At 52.2% G+C, this 12,904-nt stretch overlaps 1 protein-coding gene across 1 annotated transcript; it reads left to right on the forward strand.

Moving 5' to 3' along the window:
* The first annotated feature begins 4,258 nt into the window (after positions 1-4,258).
* CYB5R1 (cytochrome b5 reductase 1) lies at positions 4,259-9,173 on the forward strand. The gene is made up of 9 exons (XM_068986212.1): positions 4,259-4,304; positions 4,610-4,759; positions 4,873-4,945; positions 5,436-5,542; positions 5,763-5,892; positions 6,529-6,612; positions 7,702-7,787; positions 8,212-8,311; positions 8,612-9,173. The coding sequence occupies exons 1-9, from the start codon at positions 4,290-4,292 to the stop codon at positions 8,782-8,784; spliced, it is 918 nt and encodes a 305-aa protein (XP_068842313.1). The 5' UTR covers positions 4,259-4,289; the 3' UTR covers positions 8,785-9,173.
* The last annotated feature ends 3,731 nt before the right edge of the window (positions 9,174-12,904 follow it).

The raw sequence follows: 12,904 nt of genomic DNA on the forward strand, positions 1-12,904 counted from the left end.
TGTCGCTTTCAATCAGATGCTGTATGTATTTGTTCAACTTTTCTAGTTTGTCTGAAATAAGAAGTTTCAAATTACCTGATTGCTATTATAAAAAAAAACAACTTTTAAGTACGACTTGAAAAGAGCTTCAAGATACAACCATTAAATGAAAATACTCAGGCTTCATGACAATATTTTCAATACAGAATTTATTAATTTATGCAAAATATCTATACGTTTCTACTCAGTATAATCACAAATAAACTATCGAAGATTTTGCTACTGGCAGTTTGTCTGACTATGAACCCTTACATTGAACAGGGCTTCCCTGGTGATCCAGTGGTTAGAAATCAGGGGACACAGGTTTGATCCGTGGTCCGGGAAGATCTCACATGCCTAGGAGCCACGAAGCCCGCGCAGCCTGGAGCCTGTGCCCCACATGGGGAGAGCACCGCCACTAGAGGAGTCCTGCCCACTGCAACCAGAGGAAGCCTGAGCGCAGGCAGAGACCCAGCGCAGCCGGAAAGGAGCAGATGCAGAAGCTCTTCCAACAAAATAAAACAACTCAATATACCAGATGTAACACGTAAAAGCTGCTGCCATGTGTATTCAGTCCAGTTCACTCGCTCAGTCGCGTCTGACTCTGTGACCCCACGGACCGCAGCACACCAGGCTTTCCTGTCCATCACCAACTCCCGGAGCTTGCTCAAACTCATGTCCATTGAGTTGGTGATTACTGGGATGAAAACAATATCTGAAATTCTCAGAGACCAAATAATTAAACAAAAATGGGACTCCAGATAGGTAAACAACGACTTAAGCTGGTTTCGCCCTGAGGGAATCCAGTGTCTGTGATAGTAGGCGGAGCGGGGTGCAGGCGACGAGCAAAGGACAGGATCTCAAGGTGCGGGAGGCAATCAGCTAAGCCTCAGCACCAGGAGCCCACATTCAACACGAAAAGCTGGAAACGCGCCTGAAAACTGACCAGGCGGCCGCTCAGCAAGTCCCAGACGACTGCAGAGACACTCCAAGGCCTCTGGCAGCACAGTTAGCTTCTAACCCACCTGGTTTCCAAATTAATGACAAAAAGAAAGATTTTTAAACCCATACTTTAAAAATAAACACATATTTCCAAATAATTCATAAGCTAAAGAAAAATCATTATGGAAGCTAGAATATATTTACAGCTGAATCATAATGGAATTACTAATAGGAAAACTTGGGTCATGCAGTTAATCCTGTTCCAGAAGGAAATTTACAGTCTTACATGAAAACAAGTGAGACCAATAAGTAAAATAAACGAGACTAAAAATTAAAAAGGTAAGCATCCATCATAAGAATTTAGCAAAAATAGAAGAAAAAAAAACAATGAAAATATAAGGCAGGATGCCTTCAATATAGGCCAGATTTAACGCCCTATGAAGAAGCATCGTAAAGAGAAAGAAAAGGCAAGCTATGCAGTGAGAGGACTGTCAACGTGTGACAGACGAAGGATATCCACCCAGAAGTACATAAAGAGCAAGTAGAGCTCAGTGAGAAAAAGACAGGCGACCCCATGGGCCGAAAACCTCAACAAGGAGCCGTGCGAATGCGGAAGTGCTTCACAAGGAGGTCCTCTCACTTTTCCTCGAAGAACTGCAAATAAACATCAGAACGTCTGAGTTAGGAAGTACCGCACGTTGGAAAGAATGTACGAGGGTTGGTAAACTGCAGCCAACCTTTTGTTTGTGGACCAAACACAGCCCATGGACTGCTTCACCAACACAGCTGTATCGGAGTACGGCCATAATCACTTTTCTACACGCTGCCTGGGACTGCTGTCATGCTGCAAGGCCAGAGTTGGATAGCAGTGACGGATATGCTATAGTTCACAAAATCTAGAACATTTACTGTCTGGCTCTTTAGACAAAGCGTTTGTCAGCCTCTGATGTAGAGAAGCAAGAATTCTCCTCTCTGCTAGTGGAAGGGCAAACCACCACAACTGCTTTAGAAGACTGTTTGCAGAATCCACTGCCTCTAACACCGAGCACCTAACGATGGGGCAATTCCGTTCCTGGGCACACACTCAACAGAGACCCAAGCGCCTGTGCCCCAGAAGACATGGAGGACAGTGCATATAGCAGCATCATTTGTGACGGCCCCAAGTTGGAGGCCACCCAAATGGGCATCAGTAGTAGAACAGGTAGGTATTGATAAATTTGATCCACTCATACAACGGAACACTAATCAGCAATGAAAATGAAGAAACTATGATCACAACAATACAGATAAATCTCACAAACACCACAGTGCAAAAAAGAAGTTAGATACAAAAGACCACATACTGTATGATCCCATTAATACAAATTCCTAAAGGGCCGCGAAGCCAGCAGTCCCCCTGCCATGTCATTTGAGGCTGATAGCCAAGTCTTACCAACTACGGAAGCTTCTCCCACCAGTCACTTTGCTCAAAGGAGAAGCCCAGCAGAGTCACCTAAGAGATAAATCAATGGGACACAGAGACAATCAGTGTTCTTCAGAGTCGCTGAAGGTATGAGGGCTTTGATGGAGAAGGGAGGTCGTATCAGGAGGAGGGAGTTAGGGAGCTCTTCTGAGCCTGGAGCTTCACCACCCATTGTCCAGTCTAGTGAAGGCGGTTCTGAGGGGCTGGATGGCGGGGGATGGGCGGGAATTGGGTGACTTATTTTGTGGGGAGCCTGGTGGTCAGTGCTCACCACCTGAGCTGGTGTCCTTTGGGTCACTTGGGAGTGTGTCTCTGTGACTGGAGTGTCTGGCCGCCCCTCCAACCCCCTCCACCAGAACAGGTCTCTGAGTGCTTTTCTGTGGGGTCTGGAAGGGGTTGAGTACCAGTTTATCTGAGGGGTTCTGGTAATGCTGGATGAGGACTGACCATCTGTTTTTGTGAATAAAATTTCACTAGAAAGCAGTTACTTTTATTCATTTCTGTATCATCTGTGGCTGCTTTCATGCTACAGCAGCAAAGTAGAAGAGTTGCTACACAGACTGTATGCCACCGAAATATTTACTGTCTGACCAAGCAGAAAAAGGGCGCCGACTCAGACCCACACAGAGGGAAGACCATGTGAAGATATGGTGAGAAGACGGCCATCTGCAAGCAAGGGATCAAGCCTCGGGAGAAATCCAGGGCAAACGCCACTCCAGTTGGGAACTGCGCATTAGAGAGAATGGCCATCCTGGCCAACGTGTGCTCCAGGCTGTCAGCATCTGTGTCTGACTCCTCTTGTCCCAGGCTACTCCTGCCAGCAGAGCTCAGCTGTAATCCCGAACCGAGCATCAGTACTGTCTGCTGAGTCACTGCAGCAACTGATGCCTGTTGAGGGCTTTGCTCTGTGACAGGCCACACGCTAAGTACATTACATGTCTCACTTGGGTCTCACATCAGCCTATGAACTAGACAGACAATAACACACATCCATCTGTAGACAGGAATCACAGAGAGGCTGAGTAAGCTGTCCAGGTTCTGATTCAGTTTCGTCTACCCCCAAAGCCAGGTCTTCGGCCCTGGAGGCAGGAGAACCCCGATCCTGGTAAGGAGCTTGTGCTCAGTCCTGTCCGACTCTTTTGTGGCCCCATGGACTGCAGTCCACCAGGATCCTCTGTCCATGGAATCTTCCAGGCAAAAATACTGGAGTGGGTTGCCCTTTCCTCCTCCCAGGCATCCTCCTGGCCCAGGGATGGAACCCGCATCTCCTGCATGGGCAGGCGATTTTTGACCACTGAGCCACCCAGCAAGCTGGAGAATCTTGACCTGGACCCAAAGTGAGCTCCTGAATGAGCCTGCTGGCCGGGTGCGAGCAAAATCAGTCACGGAAGCAAACAACGAAGTTGCCCCTGTCATTCCTGAGGAGACTCGGCCAGGCTGTGGATCCTCCGGTTGAAATTCTGCCTGTTGAGAAACCAAGGTGACTACACAACCCTTAGTTACTGGCAGGCCCTCCCGCTCTTCTTTGAGCCTGACTCTCGCTTTGAGCCTGTCTCTCGCTGAGCATCTGCACGCTTGAGATTCCCAGCTCCCGCAGGGTATGTCTACGTTTGACAGAACTCTGCCTGTTGGAGCCGAAGCGGTCCAAGCGGCCACCGACCGAAGGCTGGGGAGAAGGGGCTGGAGCGGCAGCCCCTCCGGGTAGGGCTCCTGGGTCTGGGGAGAAGGGGTGGAGCGCCGGTGGCCCCGCCCATCGGCCCCGCCCACATTCCCCGCCCATCGGCCCCGCCCGCCCCTCCCCCTCCCTCCTCGCGGCGCATTGTGGGATCCGGCGGCCGGCTGCGCGGCGAGCCCCGCGGTTCTCGTCATGGGGCTGCAGCCGGTAAGACCCTCGCTCTGTACCCCGCGCCGGGGGACTCCGTCCCCTTTGGGAGCCGGCACTCAGGTCCGGACCAGGGGCTGCCGCCGCCGGCCCCGCCCAGCAGGGCTTCACGTCCTCCCCGGATGCCGGGGTCCCGGGGCCGCACGCTCGGGCTGGGGGCCCCACCCAGGCTGCCCCCGGGCCTCGGCTGGCCCCTGGGCCGGAGTCCGGGCTAGCCCTCCTGGGGCGCAGGTCGCCGGGGCCCGTCCCCGCCCGCGCCGTGGGCTCTTCCCCAGCGCGGCTGTCACTGCCCTCTCTGCCTGCAGAGCCCGGTCCTGCTGGCCTCCCTGGGCGTGGGGCTGCTGACGCTGGTCGGCGTGGCTCTGGGCGCCTACCTGGTGCGGAGGTCCCGCCGGCCGCCAGTCACGCTCCTGGACCCCAATGAGAAGTACCGGCTGCGACTGCTAGACAAGACTGTGAGTTATGGAGTAGGGGCGGGGCCGGAGCTCCGCTAGACCGTGGCTGGGGTGCCCGGGAGCCTTGGCCGCACCAGACCTGCCTGGTGAGACGCTTGTCATCTGTCCTCCAGACCGTGAACCACAACACCAAGAGGTTCCGCTTTGCCCTGCCCACGGCTCACCACGTTCTGGGGCTGCCTGTGGGTAAGAAGGGTGGCGTGGGCTCCTGTCCCTGGTGCCCTGACAGGGTGGCTCCCCTCCTGGGGTCTCCTGCACCGCATTCCTCCCTTCCGCTGCCTTTGCGCTCTGTCTCCCTCTCCCCTCCAGGCTGCGTGGTGCCCTGGGCCACTCTGGGCGTGGCTTCGGTGCCCCCAGACATCTTCAGCACTCAACACTCCCCCTCCTTCCTGCAGGATTTGAGCAAATACTGCTCCTGAGCAATCTCTGCCCTTCTCCCCATTGCCCAGACCCTCAGCTCTCCAGTCAAGTCCTGGCAGTCGCTGATAAGAGTTTCTGCAGAGGGCAGCTTTTGAAGGGTCCAGCTAGGGCCTCAAAGGGTTGAATCCTCCCTGCCTGGTAGCTCACGGGGACCCCGGTAGGGAGCAAGATGCTTTCCTCCTCTCAGACCTCCCAGAGTGTTCTGAAAGGCAGCCGGATGCAGCCGGTCCACATGTAGCTCTCACGTGGTCCCCAGGCAAACATGTCTACCTCTCTGCCCGGATCGACGGCAGCCTGGTCATCAGGCCGTACACTCCCGTCACCAGCGATGAGGACCAGGGCTACGTGGATCTTGTCATCAAGGTAAGAGGGTCAGAAGGAGCCCCCGGAGCCCTTATCCTCCTCCCTCTGAGCTTTGTAGAAACTTCCAAGATGTGTTGGGTAGGAGGCGTTGCATGTTCTTTGGTGGACGTGAGGACACAGCCCTGGTGTCATCCCTGCCCAGCTTCAGGAAGGTTCTGTCACCGGGGGACTCAGAAGCCAGGGACATTCAAATAAACTTCTTTCCGTTCTGTCTTATCAGGTCTATCTGAAGGGCGTGCACCCCAAATTTCCTGAGGGAGGGAAGATGTCTCAGTACCTGGATAGCCTGAAGATTGGGGACGTGGTGGAGTTTCGGGGGCCAAGTGGGCTGCTCACTTACGCGGGAAAAGGTAATGGCCCACCCCTGCAACTCTGGTGCCCGCGGACCTCTCTGTGGGTTGTGGCTCTGTGTGTGCGTGCACGGGGGTGAGGCCCGCCTGCCCCGCCTGTGGACGCAGCCCCGGTGTTAGACACAGGCGTCTTCCGCAGCCCCGTGTGCCCGAGGCCAGTCCCGCATCCTCACAGTTCAGCAGCCATGACAGCTGTGGGGATGGCCGACAAAGGCGCGCTGCTCCTGCTCCGCCTCAGAGACTCACTCTCAGGCCAGGCTGCAGAGAGCCAGGGCTGACGATGGCGTCTGCCCTTCCCATGGGAACAGCGGGTACATTAGGCATCCTGGGCGCTGCTCTAGGCCCCTGGGGAGGTAGAGTCCCACCTGGCCCCATGCCTGTCGCCCTCTGCAGGGAGCGACCCTCTGCAGGAGCCAGCTAATGACTCCCTGTTGCTCATCACGTGGGACAGACAGTCCTGGCCTGATTGTCCCGCAAATGTCTCGTTGTCAGGGCTGGCCCAACACTGCCGCCCCAGGATCGGATTCCACAGCAGCTGCTGAGCTGGCCTGGGCCGTGTTTCCAACTCTGCATTTGTTTTCTTGCTTCGCTGAACTGACTTTGTTCTTTCTCCCATCTCTCCGCTTAACCTCTCAGGGAAGTTTAACATCCAGCCCAACAAAAAGGCTCCACCAGAAGCCCGCGTGGCCAGGAACCTGGGAATGATTGCCGGAGGCACAGGTGCATGGCCCCAGGGCTGCCCTCTCCCTCCCTCCATTGTGACCGTGGCCGTGACAGCTCCGGGTGCCCCTCAGAAGGTTTGGTAATCATGGCCAAACTGGGGGGTCCCCAGCAGTGCCTAGAGCCCCCCGGGTGCTGCAAAGCAAAATCGTAATCAGGTAGAAGCCCTCCCAGAATTTATTTTCAGCTGACAGTATGAGGTGGGCTCTCCCAAGACCTCAAATTGAATGAATCTAATAAATCTGGGGTGAGAACAGAGAAGCCGCTAGGAATAGGACAGTGGAGAAAGAAAACTGGCGTTGGACGTTTGCCTGCGGCAGACACTGTGCTCGTCTCTCCGTATGTGTCTGTGACGTAGGTATGAGCCTTCCCTTTTTAGGGATGAGAAAACGGAGGTTCGGAGAGGTTGAACACTTTCCGCACATGGCTGGAGGCAGGGTCAGTGTGCAGCTCTGCCCAGTTCCAAAGCTCAGGCACTTAACCTGCAAGTCCAGGGTTCTAGGACCCTCATCACGGAGTCAGTAGGTGCTTACAGTCATTTGGGATATCAAGCCCTACCCTCCAGCGGACTTCAGGAGAGTCCTGGATTGGTTCTTTAGAAGGATTTCAACATGAGGGCTTCCCTTGTGGCTCAGCTGGTAAAGAATCTGCCTGCAATGTGGGAGACCTGGGTTCAATCCCTGGGTTGGGAAGATCCGCCTGGAGAAGGGAAAGGCTACCCACTCCCGTATTCTGGCCTGGAGAATTCTGTGGACTATATATATAGCCCATGGGGTTGAAAAAGAGTCGGACGTGACTGAGCGACTTTCACTTTGAGGTTTTTTTTTCAACAACATGAACTTATGTGAACACTGAGCACCTGATCCCAAGTCACCTACCAGATAGGAAATTTAGTGAGTCTGGGATAAAGGGCACATCCGTCCAGAAATGTTGGTGCTGTGAAGTCACAGGAGAAGCACAGAGGATTAGAACATGAAGGAAAGCAGAGTGAAGGGCTGAGTGAGTAGAATTAAGCTGATCGGGTCGGGCAGCTCACAGGCAGGGATGGGAAGTGGGCCTTGTGTCTCACCGTGGGGTGTCTGTGCGCAGGAATCACTCCAATGCTGCAGCTGATCCGGGCCATCCTGAAAGACCCAGAAGATCCTACCCAGTGCTCTCTGCTGTTTGCCAATCAGGTTGCTTCGCTTTTCTCAGTCCTGGGATTTCACAGTTACTGTGTGGGGAGGGTGGTCCTAGTGGATACACTGGCCCAGCCTCTGCCCAGGGCCCCACTGGGGTAGAGGGTCCTCCCCACAGTAAGCAGGACAGAGCATTGAGCCAGATTCCTTCCCTGGCCCCTGAGGAAAGAGAAAGAGGAAACATTTACAGAGCGCAGAGACTGGCTCCCTGAGTTTCCTGTTACACAGTCGATCTTCATTCCTTTTATTGTGTCAGTAAAGGCTCCTTCCTTTCATCCTAACTCCCTCAAAGCCTTGCTTATACCCTTGAACTTCTGCTTGCTTTTTCTTTCCTGGTTGGAGAGTTGTTATAGCAGAGAACTTTTTATGTTTCAGAATCTGAGAAGGTTCCTAAAGACTTTGCTTCTCCGCTTCATTTCAGACTGAAAAGGACATAATCTTACGAGAGGACTTGGAGGAGCTGCAGGCCCGACACCCCAACCGCTTTAAGCTCTGGTTCACTCTGGATCACCCCCCAGAAGGTGCCATCCCCATTGCTGGGCGTCGCAGATCAGGGTTCCCCCTCCCGTGGGTTCTGGTCTCAGTGAAGCCCGCTGATGCTGCCAGCCTCCGGGTGCATGGACTCAGTGCTCCCCTGGACCCTTCCCTGCGGTTCCTGTTGACCGGGGGTGGCAGGGCTAGCTGTCCCACTGACCACTGGTGCTGCTGCACCTGGAGGCCTTCTGAGGAGCCAGTCCAGAGGGTGCAGAGCACCCGCCCCACCCACACTGCCCCTGCAGCCAGCGCAGCTCTGGAAGGTGGCGCGCTCCTCTCCCATGCAGGTTGGGCCTACAGCAAGGGCTTCGTCTCTGCGGACATGATCCGGGAGCACCTGCCTGCCCCCGGGGAGGACACACTGCTGCTGCTCTGTGGACCACCCCCGATGGTGCAGCAGGCCTGCCACCCTAGCCTGGACAAACTGGGCTACTCGCCGAAGATGCGCTTCACCTACTGAGCCTCCCGCACTCCCCTGCCCCGTGGCTGTCCCCTGCCCCCAGTCAGCACCCAAAGGCCATAAGCCCCGGACGCCCTTCCCGACAGTATCAGCCTGTTTGCCTTACTCAGAGCTCAGGTCTGGACGGTCCCTGCAGGAACAACATCCTTATAGTCATGGAAGACGGCCCAGGCCGAGTCTTCCCTTGGAAGGCCCCCAGTCTCCCTGTGATGACATGCAAGTCAGGCTCCTGGAGCAGACTCTCCCATGAGTCGGAGAGAAGGAAGCGGGCACAGCTGTTCCCAGACTGGCTGGTTCCCCGATGGCATCGCAGTCGTTGTGGTGAAAGAACCCTGTGTAATGGGTTTCATGTAATATTTGGCACTTAACCCATAGCAGACTGTGTATGGGGGTGGGGATGCAGGCTTAGAGACCTCGTCTTTTAAAGACAAGGGAGGGGGGGAAATGGTCTCCTCAGCCTCAGAGAAAGGAATCTGAACTGTGTCTGGTGTCTGTCTCGCTCTGGACCTGCCGAGGCTGGAGGGAGGGGGCTGCCCCTGGTCTGAGACTGCTACTGCGGCAGAAACCTCTGGCTTATGCAAATAAATGGGGCGCAGGCCCTGGGGTTAGGCTAAGAGGCTGTTGTGTCTGGGGTCCTTGTTTCCAAGGCTTTTCATGCTGAGAATGTGAGGAGGAACTGTTTCCCAGCATAGAGTTTTCTTCAGGTCTTCCACTGAACCTCGGAGTGGCTGTGCCCTGGCTGAAACGTGAGCTGTCCCCAAAGTCCACACTCCTCTCAGCAGCTGTCCCAGCAAAGCCAGAAGTGCAGGGTTTCCCTGGAGACGCCTCAGGAGGATGAAGGAGAATATGAGTGAGAGGGAAGCCTTTGGAGCCCAGGTGCCCTCACAGTGGTCCTGGGTCTGGCCGCTCCTGCTCTCCTGCCTTCTCTTGGCCCTTCACTGCGTTTATTCTTCAGGGTGCCTGGCAAATAAGTCAAAGTATTGTCTTTCTATTTGGAAGAGAAGCCTTGGTCCTTTAAAAAGTAACCTGACCTCACCAGCCCTGGCCAGACTGGCTGGTGCCTGGACAGAGTTCCCTGGACCCATCTGTCCTGACTGCCCTTTTCCTGTTCCAGCAACTGGTCCCAGTCCACTCCCTCTCGGCATCACAGCAGGGTCCCTCCCTCTTCAGATCCTCTGTTAGTCACACTGGCACAGAACAATGCATCAGGACAGGAGGAAGGTTGGCATTGTTTTTCTGCATGGAACTGTGTATGACTTCTCCTGGGGCCCCAGAAAGAATGGCTGTGGCCCCCCCCCCAGGGTAGAGCCAGTACTGAATTGCTCCTGGGGTCCCTTCAGGCATATCTGATCAGTTGCCATGTGTATGTACTGGGCTATGTGAGCACTTGGACACCTAACCACCAAAGAGGAAAATCTTGCTTAGGATTGTTGGGCTCAGAGAGTGAAGCACCCCAGCAGAGAGAATTCCCTACACAGAAGCTCATTCCTTCTCTCGCATGGGTTGCTGTCTTATCCACTCAGTATACAAACATTCCATGCCCCAAGCCCTGTGCTAGGTCCTGAGGGTTCACTGTTCTTAGACCCCAAACAACTCATAGTCTAGAGGAAGACAATGATAAATAACTGCACCACGGTGAGCACTATGGGACAGATAGAAGGTGCAGACGGTAAGAGTTTGGAAAAGATTCTGAGAGGAAGAGAAGCATGGTTTTTAGTTAACAGCCATACTGCAGGCATTGTGCTAAATGTTCAGTCTCTCAGTTGTGTCTGACTCTGTGACCCCATGGACTACAGCACACCAGGCCTCCCTGTCCATCACCAATTCCCAGAGTTTACTCAAACTCATGTCCGTCGAGGCAGTGATGCCATCAACCATCTCATCCTCTGTTGTCCCCTTCTCCCGCTTCAATCTTTCCCAGCATCAGGGTCTTTTCAAATGAGTCAGTTCTTCGCATCAGGTGGCCAAACTATTAGAGTTTCAGCTTCAGCATCAGTCCGTCCAGTGAAATCCAGGACTGATTTCCTTTAGGATGGACTGGTTTGATCTTGTTAGTCCAAGGGACTCTCAAGAGTCTTCTCCAACACCACAGTTCAAAAGCATCAATTCTTCAGCGCTCAGCTTTCTTTATAGTCCAACTCTCACATTCATACATGACTAATGGAAAAACCATAGCCTTGACTAGATGGGCCTTTGTTGACAAAGTAATGTCTCTGCTTTTTAATATGCTGTCTAGGTTGGTCATAACTTTTCTTCCAAGGGGCAAGTGCCTTTTAATTTCAAGGCTGCAGTCACCATCTGCAGTGATTTTGGAGCCCAAAATAAAGTCTGTCACTTTCCCCATCTATTTGCCATGAAGTGATGGGACCAGATGCCATGATCTTAGTTTTCTGATGAGCTTTAAACCAACTTTTTCACTCTCCTCTTTCACTTTCATCAAGAGGCTCTTTAGTTCTTCAGTTTCTGCCATAAGGATGGTATCATCTGCATATCAGAGATTATTGATATTTCTCCTGGCAATCTTGATTCTAGCTTGTGCTTCATCCAATCCTGCATTTCTCATGATGTACTCTGCATATAAGTTAAATAAGCAGGGTGACAATATACAGCCTTGACGTACTCCTTTTCCTATTTGGAACCAGTTGTTCCATGTCCAGTTCTAACTGTTGCTTCTTGACATGCATGCAGATTTCTCAGGAGGCAGGTCAGGTGGCCTGGTATTCCCATCTCTTGAAGAATTTTCCACAGTTTCTTGTGATCCACACAGTCAAAGGCTTTGGCATAATCAATAAAACAGAAATAGATGTTTTTCTGGAACCCTCTTGCTTTTTTGATGATACAATGGATGTTGACAATTTGATCTCTGGTTCCTCTGCCTTTTCTAAATCCAGCCTGAACATCTGGAAGTTCACGGTTCACATACTGATGAAGCCTGGCTTGGAGAATTTTGAGCATCACTTTGCTAGCATGTGAGATGAATGCAATTGTGCAGTAGTTTGAGCATTCCTTGGCATTGCCTTTCTTTGGGATTGGAATGAAAACTGACCTTTTCCAGTCCCGTGGCCACTGCTGAGTTTTCCAAATTTGCTGCCATATGGAGTATAGGACTTTCACAGCATCATCTTTCAGGATTTGAAATAGCTCAGCTAAAATTCCATCACTTCCACTAGCTTTGTTTGTAGTGATGCTACCAAAGGCCCACTTGACTTCACATTCCAGGATGTCTGGCTCTAGGTGAGTGATCACACCATAGTAATTATCTGGGTTTTGAAGATCTTTTTTGTATAGTTCTTCTGTGTATTCTTGCCACCTCTTCTTAATATCTTCTGCTTCTGTTAGGTCCATACCATTTCTGTCCTTTATTGAGCCCATCTTTGCATGAAATGTTCCCTTGGTATCTCTTAATTTTCTTGAAGAGACCTCTAGTCTTTCCCATTCTATTGTTTTCCTCCATTTCTTTGCACTGATCACTGAGGAAGGCTTTTTTTCATCTCTCCTTGCTATTCTTTGGAACTCTGCATTCAAATGGAGATATCTTTCCTTTTCTCTTTTGCTTTCGCTTCTCTTCTTTTCTCTGCTATTTGTAAGGCCTCCTCAGAGAACCATTTTGCCTTTTTGCATTTCTTTTTTCTTGGGGATTGTCTTGATCACTACCTCCTGTACAATGTCACTAACCTCTGTCCATAGTTTTTCAGGCACTCTATCAGATCTAATCCCTTGAATCTATTTGTCATTTCCACTGTATAATTGTAAGGGATTTGATCATGATCATGGTGTAACTGAATCCTTATGATAATCCTGAGTCTGGGAGCCAGGACATGTAGGAAGTCACATAGCTGGTCAGTGGCTGGCAGAGCCTGAGTATGAACCTAGGATTGTCTTGGTCCAAAGCAAACCAGAACTGGGCATTGTAAGTTGCTTGGATCTTTTGGCAGAGAATGACAGGGTGGGTGTTCCAACAGAAGAATCGGCGTGTACAAAAGCCTGAAGGACAGAAGAGAAGTTCATGTTGGAGAACTCGGCAAGTTCATTGAAGCCCAAATGCCAGAGGGCAAGTGGAGGCAGGTGAGGCCTGAGAGTGGGTGAGAGCCTTTAATGCCAAGCTGAGAGCAAACTTCTG

Source organism: Capricornis sumatraensis, chromosome 14 (genome assembly GCF_032405125.1).
Source record: "Capricornis sumatraensis isolate serow.1 chromosome 14, serow.2, whole genome shotgun sequence".
Lineage (NCBI taxonomy): Eukaryota > Metazoa > Chordata > Mammalia > Artiodactyla > Bovidae > Capricornis > Capricornis sumatraensis.

Coding starts and splice junctions, on each gene's coding strand:
- CYB5R1 (XM_068986212.1), top strand. Junction 5,893..6,528: donor GCTCACTTACGCGGGAAAAG/GTAATGGCCCAC, acceptor TTAACCTCTCAG/GGAAGTTTAACATCCAGCCC. Junction 7,788..8,211: donor CTCTGCTGTTTGCCAATCAG/GTTGCTTCGCTT, acceptor GCTTCATTTCAG/ACTGAAAAGGACATAATCTT.